The sequence below is a fragment of the Sporothrix schenckii genome (assembly GCF_000961545.1).
Source record: "Sporothrix schenckii 1099-18 chromosome Unknown Cont41, whole genome shotgun sequence".
NCBI lineage: Eukaryota > Fungi > Ascomycota > Sordariomycetes > Ophiostomatales > Ophiostomataceae > Sporothrix > Sporothrix schenckii.
Genome location: NW_015971142.1, coordinates 71071 through 89411, shown reverse-complemented (window position 1 = coordinate 89411; position 18341 = coordinate 71071). Strand labels below are relative to the sequence as shown.

Genomic DNA, 18341 nt, shown 5'->3' with positions numbered 1-18341 from the left:
TTTCTTACAAAGAGAGCCATTATATGTTTGGCAGCTCGAGGGCGGATATCCCTGACGGCATGGGCTGGCGAGAGGAGTGTCGCATTATCTCGTAGTAACTTTTTCTCGCATCGTCTGCCCGACCAAACAGAAGGCCTTTCCAAGTCACGTATACTCTTAGTCATACAGCAGGAGACATATTGTAATATTAACTGTAGCAAGCGTGAAATAACCAGCCGGTAACAAATATGTTTATGGTTTATTTCGAGGGTGCAAGAAACACGAGACGATAGTGTCATCTACAAGGCCTTAGTAGTAGGATGTTGTTTGGCGAGCGCACTCCATTGTTTTGTTTTTCAAGGCGCTGGCATCCGCGGACAGGAGAAAGATGCTAAACATTCGTTCTGCACATTAAACGTTGTGGTTCTTTCTTTGCCCCATTCCGCGCTCATTATAATGAAAACGATGACGGATGCCGTACGCAACTGTACTCAGTTCGGCAAGTCATTATGCGTCGGTCGCGGTGGTCATGTGATCTTCTAATTGCAGCTTTGTTGAGGCCCGTAGCGCAGTGGACTGGCCCGTTTGATGACCAGGCCCAACCAATCGGTTTGGGCAACCCAGCTTGCCCAGCTTAACTATGGTCACCTAGCAAACCGGCTGCTCTGTTTGATATACTTAGGACTTAGCTTTTGTGCTGTTCTGCTTGTTGTTCATGTACATTTTCACTCTTTTTTTCTTGCCTCGCAAGCCATTAACAGGAAACTACTCAAACGCATTGCTGGTCGTCGCATTCTGATCTACTTAAAACCAACCAAGCCTATCGTCAATGGCGCTACGCCAACAGTAAATCTGATTTCTCCCCTTTATTTCTCCGTCTTCTCATCAACTAAGTCCACAACAGGACATCCTTCCTCTCTTGTGATCCAGCAGCCCAACGCACGCATCAGCCTCTACCCGTTGTCCACTCCATCTCACGTGGGGTCTGCGCAACCACCCACCATTTTTTATCGTCCAACCACGTTCTACCGCCGAGAACGACGCGTGCTGCCCAAGCACAACGAACAGCGGATCACTCCTCAGGAAAAAAAGGACATCGGCGCGCCACAGACGACATTTACTTGCGAACATTCTATTCCTTGACCTCCCATTTTTCTTTCCTAGCACACTCCCAAGTTTTTCCCACACGGTATGCGTATCGTGTCCTGTTAAGGGACCGAACCACTCGCCAAAGTGGCTTCCAGTTCCGCTGCCGCGGCATCATTGGGTGCCCCATTTGCCAGCCTGGCCAACATCACGTCAGCCCTGCTGCCAAAGTTGCCTTCTAGCTTGCAAACGTATCTCGATTCATCCATTGACACAGTCGCGACCGCCATCGCCAACTCAACCGCCTACATCTACTCCACCACAGGCGTCCCGCCGACTGCCCTTTATAGCACCGTTGCCGGTGCTGTTCTTGTAGGAGCGGCCGCACGTACCATCGCCTCCTTCAAGATCTCGGCGTCGAAACCAACCTCCGCAACCAAGGGCCCCAAGCTCTCTCGCAACAAAAAGCGGAAAGCCGCCAAAAAGGCAAAAGCAGGAGGGACAGCAGAAAAAGACGGCATGCGGCGTTACGGCTGGTCGACTGGCCAGCAGCTGTCTCCGTTCACTTCGACGCTGAGCAACGAGGGTGTGCCAGATGTGACCGACGACGACTACGAGTACATAACATCGGACGACCTCCATAACCGCAACCTCGGCGCCCAGTCGTCGCCTTTTGAATATGGTGTCACGGGTAGCCGCACGGGCGGATCCTACTTCCGCCCGCCTAATGACGACAACCTCAACGATATTCCCCAGGAGGACATACTGCTACTCCGCCATGGCAACGAAGTCAAGGAAGAGTTTTTCCCCGCCTTCTCCATTGGTGATGGCAAGCTCTTTACCGAAGATGTCCGGGATCGTTTGCAGCTACTTTACGACTTGTCCGACGCGCAAACGAAGCACATCAAACTGTACTACAAGGGAAAGATTTTGAAGAATGACGAGCAACCGGTCTGCGTGGACGGCGTCAAAAACAACAGCGAGCTCCTGGTTGTACTCCCAGGTGAGGAACTCGAGGCGAAAACCAAGTCACCAACGAAAAAGGGTAAGCCGGCGAGACCGGATCGCAGTCCGAAACAGCAGGCCGGACCATCCTCGTCCACTGGCAACCTGGAGGTGCCGCGACGTGGACGACCTGATCAAAAATCCGGCCCATCAAGCCGCGCACACTCCGCAGCGTCGGGGGCCTCTGGCGTATCGGGTGATTCCCGCACCTCCAACATCTCCAATATTGTGCCACCCAAGACCACGCAGGGTTCAGCCATGGATCAGTTAAACAGTATCGACGCTCACTTCGAGTCGCACCTGCTACCTCTGTGTATGGAATTCGTTCAGAATCCGCCATCCGATCCTAAGAAGAGAGCTGACGAGCACGCGAAAATTTCTGAGACCGTTTTCCAGCATGTTCTCTTGAAGTTGGACGCTGTGAGCACTGGCGGCGAGGATGCGACACGCGCGAAGCGCAAAGCGCTTGTTAACAAAGTGCAGGACGTCTTAAAAGATGTGGACTCCAAGATCAAGCCTTCCTCATGAGCTGGGCCTAGCCAATTAAAAGTGGCACAAGGGCGAATAGGAAGGCATCCGTTTTGTTTCTTCTGAAGCTGTCTTAGGTTAATGTTTGATATTGCTTCTTCTTTAAGCATACTGCGCATACTCTGTACCGGCAACCCCTCCATGTTACATAATCTGATTGAAACCACATGTATTTTGTTATTTGATTGAGCAAGTTTATTACTGACGGTGACTATTAAAAGCTCTACATTGACGAGCGCAGTGCGCGACTGAAGTCAAAATGCAAATCCTGCCTTGGTCGCTGCTGTGTTTGGTCAATATCACGATAGATGTCATCACGTGGGCTTTTCAAGTTCATGATCATGACTCAGCAGTATTTGTGTCACATGATCAGGTTGGAGAGCCCTAAGTGCTGTAAACCTCCACTCGCCCCTCTTTTTGGCTCGGCTTACTTCTTTCAGGAGACCTAGAACGGCCAACCAGCCCTAGTCTAGAAAGCACCACACCAAGAGCCAAAATCCGCGGCGCAGCAGAATTTTGGGATTAATTTTTCTATTGGTGGTGGCTAGCATTTTCTCTATCATTTTTTTTGAGCCCTCCATCACTTTCTGTGTGTGAAAGTGGACTGGCATTTTCTTTTCCTCGTCCTTCTCTCTCCTCCTCAGGCTTTCGCGATAATCAACGACATCAACCACCCAGCAACCCCCTTCGACAACGATCGAAGTCCACCGACGAAGGACATTAATAACGTCGAGCGTCGACAACAGCACAAGAAAAACTAGGCAGACTCATCACCAGTCTGTTCTCTCTTTTTCTTTTCCCCTTTCGATTCTATCGTCCCCGGCACGCCCGCTTTACTGCGGCCGATAACCACATCACACAAAATGTCGAGCTTCGAATCTGTTGTAAGTGTTGCCTGCTTTTGTGCCTACACTGCGCATCGCTGTGTGTTGCTGCCTCTACTTCTAGTGGCATCTCTACATTTCGAAGCGAATCGGCTGTACAAATGTGGCCACGGTTCACGACATGGCGTTGTCAATTCTCGGGCGAAGGAACATTGGAACATCAGGTCCCGAGGAAGGTTTATGCTCAACTAAGGACTAAAAAGTCGAACAATTGAATGTTTGACTCTGCCGTTCTTCGCACGGTACATTTCCAGTTGAGCTTGCCACATTCGACCGAACTGCACATATCGCGAACAATGCATACTGCAACGATCTAGCGATGATGGAAAACGATCAACAGGGGGAGACACGTTGATTTTGCAGTGGAGGGAGCCGATAGCGATATTGCAAACGTCAACCAGATTTGCTGACTTGGTTTTTAAATAGGTTGTCATTGATGGCAAGGGCCATCTGCTGGGCCGCCTGGCTAGCATCGTTGCTAAGCAGCTGCTGAACGGCCAGAAGATTGTCGTTGTACGCTGTGAGGCTCTGAACATTTCTGGCGAGTTCTTTCGCGCTAAGCGTATGCCACCACCACCCTCTTACCCATCCCGGTCAAGACACATTTTTACGAGAATTTACTAAGATTGTATCATTCTTTCTGTTTAGTCAAGTACCACTCCTACCTCCGCAAGATGACTCGTTACAACCCGACTCGCGGTGGTCCTTTCCACTTCCGCGCTCCTTCGCGCATCTTCTACAAGGCTGTCCGCGGCATGATTCCGCACAAGACCGCCCGCGGTGCCGCCGCTCTCGAACGCCTGAAGGTTTTCGAGGGAGTCCCGCCCCCGTATGACAAGCAGAAGAAGATGGTCGTTCCTCAGGCCTTGCGAGTCCTGAGACTGCAGCCTGGCCGCAAGTACTGCACCGTCGGCCGGTTGAGCCACGAGGTTGGCTGGAAGTATCAGGATGTTGTTGCCAGGTGTGTATTTTGTTCATGCGAGGAGATTTCCTTTCGCAACTCGTTGGAGCCATACTTTTGCGAAATCAATCTTTGCTGACGAAACGTTCTACAACAGACTTGAGGAGCGGAGAAAAGCGAAGGGCGCTGCTTATTATGAGCGTAAGAAGGTTGCCGCACGGCAACTGACCGAGGCCAAGAAGAACGCCAAGGTCGATCCCAAGACGGCCAAGGCCCTCGAGGCTTTCGGCTACTAAGCGGCGGAAGTCGTGATGGACTTCTTGGGAAGAGCGATGAATGGAAAGAGCGGCGAATTAGAGCAACGGCGAGAGAGTGTGGAATGGGAGAACAGAATTTGCAACGGACCAAGGCATGGCTTTGACTGCTGGCATGAACGAACAAGACTGCTGTATTTATGGTGGTCGGATTGATCTGCCATGTAAGTATGGCTCTTATAGTTCCTTTGCATCCTTGTACCTGTATCCCGTGTCTTGCCCGATCTTTGTTTGCTTTTTTGTTCGGGGCACTTGTGTTTTTGTTCTCTCTAGATTTCGGGTGCGCGAGAGGGCTCCAATGATGGGCGAGCAAAGCTTCCTTGTAAATTAAAAAAGGAGTGAAGTTTCACTTGGGCAAAAGAGGAAGGATATGATACAACTCAAAAAGAAACAAGGGAAAAAAAAATCAAAGACAAAACAGAAACCCGGGAATGGTTTCAAACAGCCCATTATTTTTGACAACCTTTGTCTATTACTCTAGTTGTAGGCAAAAAAGACACAAAAAATATTTAAAAAACTTAAGACTCAGCATTTCCATACATGTCTCATGACCAATGTTACTCGTACGACGTTCTGCAAAGATGTTTCCCTACGTCGGCATGATTATACTATCCACTCGAAGAAAAGTTAATATTATGACAAACAAACCCCACGATGCTCATTAACAGATTTTTATCGAGGGAGTCCTTAAAGCTAATTTTAAAGCCCACGGGTCAGTCTGTCTTCCGGCCCTAACCAACTCAAGTTACGGGGCAGCGTATAGAGACCGTACGGGCACGGCCCGATTGTCAGCGATGATTCCAATGGACTCCTGAGAAACATCACGTAGATTGTTGCATTGCCTGAGGAGGTGATGCCAGCCTAGAGCCAGTAACGACTGCTGTTCCATAGATTTCCAGCTAGCCTGTCGGACCTCGGAGATGGCCAGTTCTTGGCTGGATACCCGGGCAAGACCTTTACTCTGCTTCCTTTAGCTCCGGCAAGAAGCAAATGACATTCTGGTCGCTTGAAAACAAAGGAGAAAATACCCGTCATTTTATCATATTGTCTCATGCCGAGTAGCCCCTTATTTCCCTTACTATCTGGAGGCTGCCTCGGCTAGTTGAGGGCTTATCGTATTTGTTATTGCTCGCCATTTTCACAATTCGCATGAATGTATTTCCTTGGTCATCGTTACTTTCATTGCAATGACTTTACTGGCTCAGAAGACACTACACTTAATTTATATATCGAGTGCTCCTGCCACCGTTAACACGACACCGTTGTCTCCGGCTCACATATAATGTCATCACGATTTTTAACTTCCCCGTTCTGTCAAGCTACGAGGAAAACAGCATTATCTTCCGCTCTTAAATGTGCGCTTTCAGCTAACATCTCGCTCCACGGTGTCCGTTCCCCGCGGTAGCATCGGGTTCGTACAGGCACGCAAATGGAATGCTTTTAGCAAGTAGGTATGTCATACTCCTGGGCAGTGTAACAGCCTCGCGAATTAAGACTCGCATCTCCATGGCCTGATAACTTTCGCGGCCACGCAGTTACCAATTCGCCTCTACCGCGCCATTTAGAGGTGCAGTCATTCTGGCCTGGCCATCTTGTAAATCGGTAAGGACAAAACAATTTAATTTTATTCTCAGTCTACGTTTCTTGATTTGACTTCAATTTTTCTTGACATCACTCCCGTAACCACCTTCCACTCCACCATCATCTTATTGAGGAAGGCGACGAGAACACAATTCGTTCTCGTTTAAAATATATTATGATGACCGAGCCCAGCGATATTCACAGTAGCTGAATACATTAATTATTCTCTTTAACCTCTGTCTGTATCTCAGGTCCCAGTCATGAAAACGTCCTGTAGCCCGTTTTCACCAAACAATATCCAACAGCACCAACCACACGCAGGGTAAGCAAACAGCTATTCTCTCAAATTTTGAGGTACCGCCGTCCCTGGTCGTCCATGAGTCGGCCCATACCTAGCTGCCACTGTTTTACTTGGTCATCCCAAAGCAAGTCGTTTGCCATGATTGGATTCTGGAGAGGGCTACATGGTAACCGATGACTTGTCACTGCCGTTGTACGAGCGGTGTTGTTTGCGGTGGGACTAAAGCTTCTCGTGTCCTCGCTGCGTGCCTCATTCTCCCACCAGCTAGTAGTTGCCCGAAGTGGCTTGATTTTCTCCGTGCCATTTAATCTCGCCGCCTCACTCCACAAGTGTCGTATTGACTCCGACGAGAGTTCGTTTTCCTCCGTCTCGATGCGATGGATATTTTTAGCAAGCCCTGCGTTCAGTCGCTGAAGGATACGGCCGCAGGAACGCACTCTGTCCAATTGCGATCGGGCAAACTTGAGTCGAGGGCGTTCTTCAGTTTCCGGTTTTGCGCTGGTGGCAATCGGTATTTCTTGCGGCCGATTCCATACTTCGTCCAGTCCAATGCCATTTCCGGCACCAGGCTTCTCCTGGCTGTCAAGTTTGGAATTCGGAGAAACTCGGCATCTGTTGCCTTCTGGCATGTGGTTGTCATCGTCATGCTCGTGGATCTCGCTCTCTTCGACGTCCTCGCGCACTCGAAGTTCTTGTGTCGCGTCCGTTTCGTTTTCGGCACCATGTCTTGGGTGTGAAGCATCTGCAGCTCCATCTGCGGTTTTGATCATGCTTTTAGTATCAGGATGGTCCCGATTAACCGTAATTCTATTATCAGAATAATTGTCCACAATATCGAACTGAGATAAAAGGTCACCCAGCTTGTCGATATCGGCTTGGTACCGTTGAATGCAGTAGAACACGGCGTACCGGTGGTAAATAGACATTTTGTATGGATGATAGGAAAATGATGCAGAGATAGTAGACGAAAAAGAAAACGAAACAAGAAACGACGGTGGACGTCTGCCGATGTTACTGTGACTGATAGTTAAGCAACCAGCGTTTACTTATATTTGTCTATTTCCTGTTTCGGAAACAGCTGGCGCAGTCACTCTTTCTTTCTGCTGGTAGAACTCCTGTTCTGCTTTCTCGAGCCAGGATAGGAAGGAAACGACAGTGTTATCACTGCTACCGTAGAATAGCAAGGAGTTATCCCGGAGACGCGTTACCTACCGAATCTACGATTAATTACCAGCATCTTGCTCGACGTTCTCTGGTAGTCTCCGGAGTTCCTGGTTTACTTTCACAACGAAACTCCGAACCAGCCAGCGCCGAGAAAGTTTGAAGCATTGATTCGGGGCTTTGAGCACATCATATGTTCCATAAGCAGTTGCCGATGCCGAAATACTAAAATTTCGCGTCCGCAATCCGACAAATATGTACGCATTTGCTCTAAACGCCATGCCGGTTCACATCGTGAGCGTGTAGGAATTTTAGGACTTCTATGTCCTAGATCACTGGCCTCCCAACTCCTCTCTCGATCTCTTTAAAAAAAGCTCCACCACCGCCCTCTGTTTGTCCTCTTGGGCCTTGCGTTCTCTGTCCTTGGCCATTGCAGGGACCCGACACATTATCCCACCAAATATTTCGGCATAGCGCCTCTCACGGGCCATTCGTCGGTCTAGGGCTTCCAGTGCGGCGCTCGCAGGGCTGACACCAGATTTTCTGAAACTACTCAGGGACCGGCGGCCGATGCTACCTATACCGCCCATGGTCGCACTAAAACCTCCTCCTGAGCTCCGTCCGATGGACCTCAGCGCGTCTAAGTCCCCAAGACTTAATGGTGAAAGCTCCCCAATGATCCTGGATAGCGTAGTTGTCAAAAAGACGAAGGAGATGTTGTGGTGCGGCGTCGACGAAAGAAAGTCCAAAACCGTGCTCTTGTCCGTCTCGCTATTCGGATCCCGCGCAATCGGATTGACACTCTTGGACCCATTCAGTGATAAAAGTGTGGCCTGGTCGATCTGAGACCATAATGAGATCGTCACGATGCCGTCAGTGAGTCCCTGCAGGAAGAGGAGGAGCACATGGCTAACGACCTCAAGGCGCAACAAAGATGACATCTCGGGCTCGAAAGCATCCAGGACAGGCCGGTCCTCGTCGAGGGCTTCGATCACTGCGACAATATGCCGATTATCTAGGGCCCGTGTCGTGTCTTCGAAAGGCCAGCCCACCTTGTCGCCGGGAATTTTGAAATCCTTTAGCATTTGCTCGTCCGCAATGGATCGGTCGACCAGATTTTCAATCATCTCCGTCAGTTTGAACAGTTCCTTTGGCGCGGCGCAACGGACGTCGAGATCGTAGGAAATCGAGCCCAACGTTGTCGTGTCTGCGCCAGGCGTTTGGCCATTCTTCTTTGCAAGTTCTTCGTGGAGGGTGGCCACAAATGCCCGGATTCCGCCGTCAGGTACGCGCACCAACTCCTCAATTGATCGCCCAATGCATGTAGGTGCCCACGTTCCGCGGACAGGTACGAAATGATCTTTGCCTTCGTCCACACGAAGAACCAGTACATCCTCAAGCTTGCTCACGCCATCATTCAACATGCGAGCAAAAGTAACGTCGCTCACAAAGACTTCAAGAAGTGCGTTGACAGTCTCGCCAGGTTCAAGAATAACCTCCTTTCCCAGATCCACCGGACCTTCTTCGTCAGTTTCCTTGTCCTGGCGAATAAAAGACGTAGTGAGCCACTGATAAGGGTGGGCAATAAAATCGCTGGAGGCCAGGTCTTCAGTCGTCGGCTTTTCGACAAAGGAAAGCACAGCCGGCACACCACCTGTGTTGGCTATTGTCAACGATGTCGATGCTTTCTGCAAAAATACAACCAGCCCAAAGTCGACCGCTTCGTCTGACCCCGATGTGTACTTGCTAGTATCGTGAACCACGCGGCTATCGACAACAATCGTCACGCCGGGTCTACTTTCGTTCTCCGTGCGGTCAAGCTCCCTAGCCACCTCCATGTGCACCGCTGCCTTTAGCTCTGGGACAACGGCATCACAATCAACTGTGAAAAGAGACACGACAGGTTTGTGGTCGGACGACTGGATGCGCTGGTGGGACGCATAAATGTCCAGGTGGATGCGGTCGGCAACGCCATCCTGTGGTGCGGTCTCATTGTCCTTGTCAGGATTGTATTCGCCATCATCGTACTCGTCGTAGTCTAAACTTGAAGCGGTAGAGTTGCGTCTTAACAAATCGTCACCGTCTATATCCGGTTGGTACTCAAAAAGGACCTCGTCGTCGTCACCAGCGTGGTCCAATCCACGCTGGGTCATCTCTTTGTCCCGTTTCTCTGCCTCTTCCTTATCCTTGACCCGTTGCTCGTAGTCGTCCTTGTCCTTGCGGGTGCGGTATAAAATCCGGTCGCACCAGCTAGGAGCACGACGCTTTTCGCTTGAATCAAATAAACCGACTGTTCCAACGTCGTATTTGTATGATGGCAAAAACGTAATGCGGCCCTCTCGCCAGCCGTCGTGAAATGCCTTCCGCTCTCTGATCGCCTTTCCCAGTTGGTCATGAGGAAGCAACGAATCAAGGGTTGCCTGCAGAGATGCCGGGTCTTCAGATGCATCAGGTAAAAACTCATCAGGGTCCGGCAGCGGTGGAAGCAATTTCATACCCCCAACAGCGTCTTTGCCATCATCGTTTGCTAGCGCCGTTGAGGTTGTTGATATCGAGTCTGCGGAAGCCTTCGTTGTACTGGAGGCCCAGTTAGATCGGCTGTCTGTGGGTGTAGGCTTTTGCAAAACTATTGCTTCTTCACCCGCAAGCGAGTCGTGGTCACCAGCTTGCATACTACCAGCCCTGTTGCTATCCACCGGCAGCTTTTGGTTTAGGTCGTATTCACCTCGCGCATGCAATGTAAGAATGCGGCGAATATCGTCTCCTGGCAGATCATCCAAGCGGAAATTGAGGTCACCAAACCAAAAGGCAAAGTCGGCATCAGCAATTTTTTCCGGCTCCTTGGTCTCCGGTAGGCCTGGGTGGTTGTATGGTTCAAATTGTGTTCGAGAAGCGATGTGGGATACGTCCCAGCACCGTCGGTCAGCATGTGATGCTTCGTTGCCGCTGGCCAGGTGGCTGTTGACAAACACCATCCTTGTCGACTCGCCCAGGACGATATTGGCCGATACAGCTCCTTTGTTTCCCATCAATCCCAATAAGCCAGTTCCCACGGCAGAGGTGCTCACGTGGCTGACCATACCGGCAACCTCGGGAGAAGCATAGATTAGCAACAGAAGACCCGACATCTGCTCAGAGGCGACAAGTTTGTAGCCATCCGGCAGGGCGAGCCCCAAAGCCGTCTTCCACCTGTCAAGAACCGTTGCATTGGAATCGGTGTATACACGGTTCATGTACTGGCTTGCTACATTGAGGTCAACAACCTCCTGCAAACCAAGGGCGTAGAGGCCGATCTGATCGCTGCCCATGACACGCACAGCAGCAACGTCCTCCCCCACGCCCTGTTCTTGTCCCGCAAAGGCCGTATCGGACGTTTCTCTTTGAAGAGCGCCATTGCTAGAAGCGGCAATAATATTGGAGAGTCGGTGGTCGACGCCCTTTCCGGAAACAAACCAGGTTGCCAGGTCGTGATCGGTGCCTGGACAGGCGGCCACGTTCCACGTGCCAACCTTTAAACGGACCCGGTGGGGACGAACATATTCGGAGCGACGAGCGTACACTGCGCTGTGGAGGGAGTGCAGCATAGCGTCGGAAGCGGTAACGTCGACAGGCTCGGAGGCATTGGACCTCGGGGCAGGCCGATTCGAGGAAGGGACCATGGTGTGTACTTATGCGGGCATGGCACAGAACAAGGTTCGCGGGCAAAGAGTGCATCACTCGAGGAAGCTGATCGATAAGGCCGAGGTAAAATGAAAGGGTTTACCAAGGCAACGTGCAGTACTTTGCTCGCCGCACGGATTGGAGGCCAGGAAATCTATCCAAAGCTAGGCGATAGACATGTCGTTCGGCAGCCTGAGAGAGTATAGGCATGAGACACCGCACAAGGAAAGGCGAAATGTATACCTTGAGGTAGTCGTGACAGGTGGCGTATCGCGTCGTCGTGTTGCAATGTCTATGCAACCTGGAAACTGTCGTAAATCCAATTTCGACTAACAGTAAGGCTATGTCGGAGCGTAGTATCATAGCAAGACAGGAGTTGGACAAATTATGTAACAACTTGGTGTGGTGCAAATCCAGAGGCGAATGTTAGATGCAAGTTAAAGTGTTGTACGAGATGTATTTAGAGCACAGTTGGTTGGTTGCAAAGCAGATGCTTGCTGATGCCCGTGGGATCGAGACAAGTAAGCGGGCTAGATCTCTAGAACCTTGCGCACTGTTTGCGGGGGCTGGTTGGGTAGTATTAAGTACTAGGTTCATTTTATGCACTGTTTATCGCGATAAAGTCCCTATCATACGAATGTAAATTGTATGCCTGGTAGAAATACAGCTCGACACTACTGATTGGTGGTGGCGCACTTTGCGTGTAGTGTACAAACGGATGGCAAGCTTCAATGCTAATGCCGCAACTTCAAGACAACAAACACCCAACCATACTCACATGGCCTACACCTAACTAATATCACAATCCCTTCCATAGTGCGACTCTTCCCTACGATCGATAGCTCGATACTTCCGCCCGAAACCAACACGCCTACGCAGACCAACGAGAGCCTCATCTGGGCGTCTCGATCGACCTCCTCCGTCGTCTCCGAAATATATATCATTTCCGTCCTGAGCAGCCGCAAGCTAGACTACAAGAAACCATGCCACGGAAGGCACATAAGAGGCAAAAATCACAACCGCATGGTCCGCAGCAGCCTCAACACCATGTCGTGCAACAGCTGCAACCAAACCAACAACAGCAACAGAACAACCACACAAGCGATGGACCCTCGGTCGATAACCAGCACACAGCCGATGTCCATATACCTACAGGGTCTATCGACGAAATGAACTTGCGCGTCTTACAATGCTACGAGCCGACGATTCGAAGCATCGAGGCTGTGGCAGCCAGCTCCGTTGTCTACGCAATCAACGGCGAGGCAGGTGGCTGGATCAAGGCTGATCCGCAGATTGAGGGCACCCTATTCCTGTGCGAACAAGAACCGTTAAAAATCGAGGAGTTTGTTTTACCACGGGCTTGTGTGTTCGTGCTCAACCGCAAAGGTCTCATGAACGTGGTGGTGGACCTGGCGCGGGTCTGCAAGGCCGAGGTCCTCGGGGGTCTGATCACGCTCGGCATTGAGAACGAAGAAACGATGTCAAAGGGGCCAGACGGAACAAATGGGGCAAGTGGGCAGCAAGTGCTCGGTCTATGGATTCACGGCAACGGCACAACAGGCAGCGGATCGGGAATGAGTGGTCCTCTGTTTGACCCCGACGTGGTAGTGCGACGGTGGCAGGCGGTGCAGGTAGCTATGGTGAACACCCTGGGCTCTTCACAGCTTTTGGACACGATGGGATTCCTCGATACCGCAGCCACGATGGCCAAGGTGAAGTTAACAGGCCTGGGGCTCAACCCAGATGGTATAGCAACAACAGCGGTAGGGCCTCAGCCGAACGTGAAGGAACTGATGGCCATGGTGTTAGGGCAAACATCAGGACGCGGCCTGGGCCAAGAAGGATTATAGTTGCACAACTTAGTACTGGGGGTTACTGTATATACGGCAGATGAGGCATCGGAACTCTCTGTCGGTGGCGTGGCAGCAGAGTGCATTGATACCTTTCAAACCACTTCTATACCAAACACTTGGACACATCGCAACTAGATCTCCCCAGCCGCCATGTTCGTCGATACCGTCGATATCGCCTTTAGTTCTTTTATTCATAATGGCTTTAAATTTACTTTCGTATCTTGGCGACATCTTATTCCAGAGCCACACACACTTACAATTGTTTGAACATATGTACAACCAACATGCTGTAAACACACACAACAATAAAACGTCTCCCGATAGACATATGAACATATTGTTGTGGGTGGACAAGCAAAGCATGTTGCTACTGTGTTCCTATATGCCAATGCTGCCATCCGTCGTTGCTGACGTGTCCGAAAAGCTAGGCTCAAAATCGTCATCGGCACCTACCATCATACTGTCATCATCATCCACGATTGTGATAGTGTCAGTTTCTGCCTTCGTGAGTTTAGCTGCAGTAGTCGAATCTACTTTGGACTTTCTCCGCTGGCGATGACAAATCGATCGCAAAGCCCTTTTTGCGGCTCGCTTGACTAATTTTTCCTCTAGGCTTTCGTTTGACAGGTAGGCCCATTCGTCGGTCACATCTTCGCCGTCCTCGTCGACCACACGTTGGGCGAATGAGATGAGCATGCTTTGAACCGTATAAATCTGGTTGCGGTCATGATTTCCACAAGCCTCTCGGTTAAAGTGATGCAAGCCGAGCGGCAACCCTGTCTGGCTATGCAGTGTTTGCAGAGGGTGCGCCTCAAAAAGCACGGGGTTGGGATCCAAGGCCTGGAGGCAACGAAGAACGAACCAGCCGTGGCCGAATGGTTCGTATTGAAACAAGAATTCAGCAGCGTCAACTTCCTAGGTTAGAACCGCCGGTGACACGGGTTTGAGATAGTCCACAGGCCCTGTTCCAGGCGCCTCGTCAAATGCTCTAGGTTGTGTGGTACTTGGGATATAATGGTGGCCCTTGCCCTTTTCCTAAATTTGCAGGAAAGGAATTAGTATTGTCTTATGCCTCTGGCTAGAATGAGAGGCTCGAAGCTCGGCTCGTATGGACGAACATGAAAATATGCACGTCCGTCGTTGCCCCAGTACTTGGCACCCTATAAGTGCTGGAAGAGCGAAACGTAAAATATGAAGACATCAGGCGCTGGGATTGTTGTACCGTTACGGTGGTGGCTTGGGCGTCAATTTCAAAGCCGAACGGCATTAAAACTTTGCCTTCACTGCAAGCAACAGCCGAGGGCTTCTTGGCCCAGGATTCCGCGCCTGTGTTGGTGACATATTTGGCAGATAGAGTTGGTGATGGCAGTGGCTGAGGAAGTGCGACAATCGTCTGCTCCGGGACTGGTGTGCTGTCGATTCCAATCAGCAAAATGAGCCGGCGTAGACTCAACGGGATCAATTCTCTCAGCATGTCGTCGAATGCCCTGTGAGCCTGTTGCTCGCCCACAGTCTTGAACACGTCGGAAAGGATAGCCGCTTTGTCTTCATTAAAATGAATGAGCTGCTGGGTGAGAACATTGCAATGGTGCTCCATCGGAGCGTCAAACGAGTCACAGATTCGGTCGAAGGCCGGTTTCCATTTGCGTCGGATGGATTCTAAATCCATCGCGGATTTGCGTGTGTTGTCGTGGCTCTCGTCGCCGTTCATAGTTCCGCAAGTGACGTCGTGTCAACGCCGGACGACAACGGTGCTGGAACGGAAGGTACACCGAACACAAGATATCACAACTTTGTGACTCTGTGCGAGAATGAGAAAGTCCAGCCAAAACGTAGCGCCGCCTGTGGTGAATAATGTCACGCGTTTGCTTTTCTCGGCTAGGAAAGGGACTTTAGTTTTGGTCCACTGTTTTGGCACACTCAATCCGGTGGCACAGTACTACCGTAGGTCGTTTTGTTTTAAACTCAATTTCGCAAAAGCAGCATGATACCGCGTACGGCACTTTTCTCGAACAATCCACCAAGCGTGAAATCAATAAAAAAGCGTTCCACTATTCGCACCTCCACCAATCACCCTCACGGTACACCCTATACCTGTTTCTACTTCTTTTGTTTCTGTTTCCTTCGGAGTCCCCATTGATAGTCATCTACGCTGACTTGCAAAGCTGCTTCTCATCGACCAGTGTCCACAGCTCCGCACCAGGCGTCGCCGGTACCCAGAAGACACCGCTAGGGTCGTACTTGATCTTGATGTCATACAGCTTCTTGTAGTTGGCTCCCCAAAAGGTCTGCTGCCAGTTGGGCTCATTGACGTTGCCTTCGTTGGCATACACCGCACTGCCGGGGGATGCTTTGCGCAGTGCGTCGCCCAGCCGGGTCAGGTTTTGTAGAGCTTCTAGGCGGCCAACCTCACTGAGGCACGCGGGCGGCTCAAACTTCCAATAGGTCGAGGTGGCGGCGTTACGCCACACGGGATGTACGGCACTAACGGATGAGTCCGGATCGGGGACAGCGTGGCCCGGGTTCACGGCGACGCCAACAAAGGTGTGGCCCGCGTTAACCAAGTCACCGATGGCACTGTTGATAGCAGCGCCGTTCTTAGTCACGTCATCTTTGCTAAACAGCCTTCCGCTCAGGAGCGTGTTGCCGCCGCCGGCGTCTGCATCGGCCGAAAATAGCGCGTGGTACAGGTCGTCAAAGGTAGGGTATGACACCACCTTGCTCAAGGTGTAGGTGACATTGAGCGTGGCCAGCTGTGAGACCAGCGGCTCCACCATCGTACTGAACTGGTCAATGGTGATATTGGGCGCAACAAACGGCCGAACGGTAAGACCGCCTGCCTTCGTTACTGTGTATGCCGCGTATATGCCAGCATCAACTAAGGCAGTTGTCTGATTGTGAAAGGCGGCTACGGCCTTCCAAAAGCTAGGCTGGTTGTAAGCAATGCTAAGTGTGGCGCCAGTGCAGGCGATGACCGGGTGCGTCTTGACAGTGACGCCCGTGATGGCTGCGAATGTGCCAGGACCGCCGCCTTTCAGAGCCCAAAACAGGTCAGAGTTGCTCTCGCTGTTGATCTGCACCTGCTTTCCCGAAGCTAGGATGGCGTCGAAGGCAAGCACATTGTCCGAGGCTGCGTGGGAGAATAGAATGAGCCGGTTGTCTGTTGCCGAAATTACGGTGGCCTATGGGACGGAAAGGTGCAGGTTGACTTACCCATGCCATAGAGTCCACTCAAAGGACTGTGGCCGCCTCCTTGAACATAGCCACCAGAGATGCCGACCGTCTACCAAGGAGTCGAGGTTAGCAGAGCGTACATAAGGTGACGGGAAACGGGACAGGGTGTGGTATTGGGGGAAGGAGAAATCTACCATTGACTCAGCACCGACAACGTCGACTCCCTCTGCCTTGGCCGCGGGGTAGAGGTCGCGGAACAGCACGCCTGCGCCCACCTTGACTGCACCGCCAGTGTAGTTGCCGGGCCCTGTGTAGGACTTTACAAATTGGATATTGTTGAGGCGGTGAGTGTTGAGGGTCAGGGAACCGAAGCCGGCTGAGCGACCCAGGTAATCGTGGCCGGTGTTGCGGATGACGAGGCGCAGGTTTTGGATTCGTGCAAAGTTGACGCTGACCTGCACGTCGAATTGGTTGTTGGCAGTAACAATCATGGACGGCGATAGGCCCTGGGCGCATTTGTCGCCGCACTTGTCGGCGGCGGCAGAGCACGAGTTATTATTCCAAAAGTTAGAGAATGTCTGGGCGGATTGGTCGACGCTACAAGGCAGAGGTAAGTATGAAAGCGAAAGAACAAGGAGACCACTCCAAGAACTCGGACCGCTTACATCCAGTTGGCGTTGGTCCAGTTCGCCTGGATGGCCGTACACGCATCCGCGTTGGCCGTTGTTGCGCTGCCGTACGTTGGATAGCATGCGGCGGCAGGCGGCACGAAGTTGACCAAACGACCTTGCACAGCCTGGTTAAGAGCCTTCCACCGGGAGTCGGTTGGCCAGCAGGACTGGTCAGCGTAACACTTGCACGTAGTTGTGTTGGCGCGTGCGAGATGTGGCGAGGCAAGACTGCCGGCTGCAGCGGCAGTTAGGAGGCCGAGAGACAACTGCATGGTGTGCGTGTGCCAAAGCCTCCTTTCTTACAGTGGCTATGAGAACAAAAGCGAGGGGGAAGCGAACACAACGCCAGAGACACGAAAAATATCGGTGCTACAGCTAAGCAAAGCATCAACATGCCATCTCACCAAGATTTGACACGAACAGTGACCGGCAATATATACATCCAAAGAACCCTGGAGGGTCTGCGGCCGTCAGTCGTTGTCAAGGTCGTTCCGGGTCCTCGCATCGACCCATGTGGAGGGAGCATGGACAGGAAAAAGATCGGTACGAGCGTTTCTTGGGGATCCGTTGATTAGGTTAAAAGCGGACGCTGTTGTCCGGCTTGCAAATTGGCAGCGCCTTGGTTAACTATACTCCGTCGTGCTATAGGGATGAGAAGTTCAATTTCACGGCTGAGTGAATTTATCAAAAGAGTGCCTGTATACCTTGCTATTGGTTTTCTTATTGATATAAGTATGTACTTAGACCAAACATGTCTCCCTTCTTAACGACTTTCACAGTCTTTCGTCTCTGGTGACAGTAGCGTATTTTACGTCTCATTTTGGTCCGCTATCATTTACAATATGTAGTCCTGGAGCAGCCCGTCTGCCTGCGCGCCGGTGTAATTAACCGGTTGATACTCGTCAAGCCAGGAACACACCTCATTAATTGCCTGAAAATATAGATTCCATTCATCATGCCGGACAGTGAACCAGACGGACGACATGCAGGTGAAATGGACCTTGTCCACGTCGATGTCGTCTGCATCTCTAAATTGAGCTCCAGGCGGTTCGGCAACGTCCAAAACTATCATTTAGTCCGCCAAGAAGCCCGTGCCGGTTGCCGCCAGGGACGAAAGAGTGTCATGGAAAAACTGGAAAACGTTTAAGAAAAAGGTGACTGGTGTTCAAAACATTTCAAGAAGAGGGGACGAAGCAAATTTATTCCAAGTTCACGAATGGTACCAAGTGCACGGCATCGCGTC

At 51.1% G+C, this 18341-nt stretch overlaps 8 protein-coding genes across 8 annotated transcripts; 3 read left to right on the top strand and 5 right to left on the bottom strand.

Moving 5' to 3' along the window:
• Positions 1–808: 808 nt before the first annotated feature.
• On the top strand, positions 809–2598 carry SPSK_07309 (bag domain containing protein; the record flags this gene model as incomplete). The annotated part of the gene is made up of 2 exons (XM_016733973.1): positions 809–825; positions 1224–2598. The coding sequence occupies 2 exons, from the start codon at positions 809–811 to the stop codon at positions 2596–2598; spliced, it is 1392 nt and encodes a 463-aa protein (XP_016590327.1).
• An 863-nt stretch (positions 2599–3461) lies between these two features.
• On the top strand, positions 3462–4679 carry SPSK_07625 (large subunit ribosomal protein L13Ae; the record flags this gene model as incomplete). The annotated part of the gene is made up of 4 exons (XM_016734284.1): positions 3462–3482; positions 3909–4044; positions 4131–4443; positions 4541–4679. The coding sequence occupies 4 exons, from the start codon at positions 3462–3464 to the stop codon at positions 4677–4679; spliced, it is 609 nt and encodes a 202-aa protein (XP_016590326.1).
• Positions 4680–6620: 1941 nt separating this feature from the next.
• SPSK_07838 (uncharacterized protein) lies at positions 6621–7505 on the bottom strand (the record flags this gene model as incomplete). Its single annotated transcript, XM_016734493.1, has 1 exon — positions 6621–7505. One exon carries the CDS (start codon positions 7503–7505, stop codon positions 6621–6623), a length of 885 nt encoding a protein of 294 aa, XP_016590325.1.
• A 567-nt stretch (positions 7506–8072) lies between these two features.
• On the bottom strand, positions 8073–11399 carry SPSK_06937 (PI phosphatase group protein; the record flags this gene model as incomplete). Its single annotated transcript, XM_016733607.1, has 1 exon — positions 8073–11399. The coding sequence occupies one exon, from the start codon at positions 11397–11399 to the stop codon at positions 8073–8075; it is 3327 nt and encodes a 1108-aa protein (XP_016590324.1).
• Positions 11400–12383: 984 nt separating this feature from the next.
• On the top strand, positions 12384–13250 carry SPSK_07854 (decapping enzyme; the record flags this gene model as incomplete). Its single annotated transcript, XM_016734507.1, has 1 exon — positions 12384–13250. One exon carries the CDS (start codon positions 12384–12386, stop codon positions 13248–13250), a length of 867 nt encoding a protein of 288 aa, XP_016590323.1.
• A 381-nt stretch (positions 13251–13631) lies between these two features.
• On the bottom strand, positions 13632–13949 carry SPSK_08163 (uncharacterized protein; the record flags this gene model as incomplete). The annotated part of the gene is made up of 1 exon (XM_016734803.1): positions 13632–13949. One exon carries the CDS (start codon positions 13947–13949, stop codon positions 13632–13634), a length of 318 nt encoding a protein of 105 aa, XP_016590322.1.
• A 382-nt stretch (positions 13950–14331) lies between these two features.
• Positions 14332–14964, bottom strand: SPSK_07992 (uncharacterized protein; the record flags this gene model as incomplete). The annotated part of the gene is made up of 1 exon (XM_016734644.1): positions 14332–14964. One exon carries the CDS (start codon positions 14962–14964, stop codon positions 14332–14334), a length of 633 nt encoding a protein of 210 aa, XP_016590321.1.
• Positions 14965–15400: 436 nt separating this feature from the next.
• On the bottom strand, positions 15401–17370 carry SPSK_07228 (FAD binding protein domain-containing protein; the record flags this gene model as incomplete). The annotated part of the gene is made up of 4 exons (XM_016733892.1): positions 15401–16413; positions 16467–16536; positions 16622–17024; positions 17093–17370. The coding sequence occupies 4 exons, from the start codon at positions 17368–17370 to the stop codon at positions 15401–15403; spliced, it is 1764 nt and encodes a 587-aa protein (XP_016590320.1).
• Positions 17371–18341: the final 971 nt, after the last annotated feature.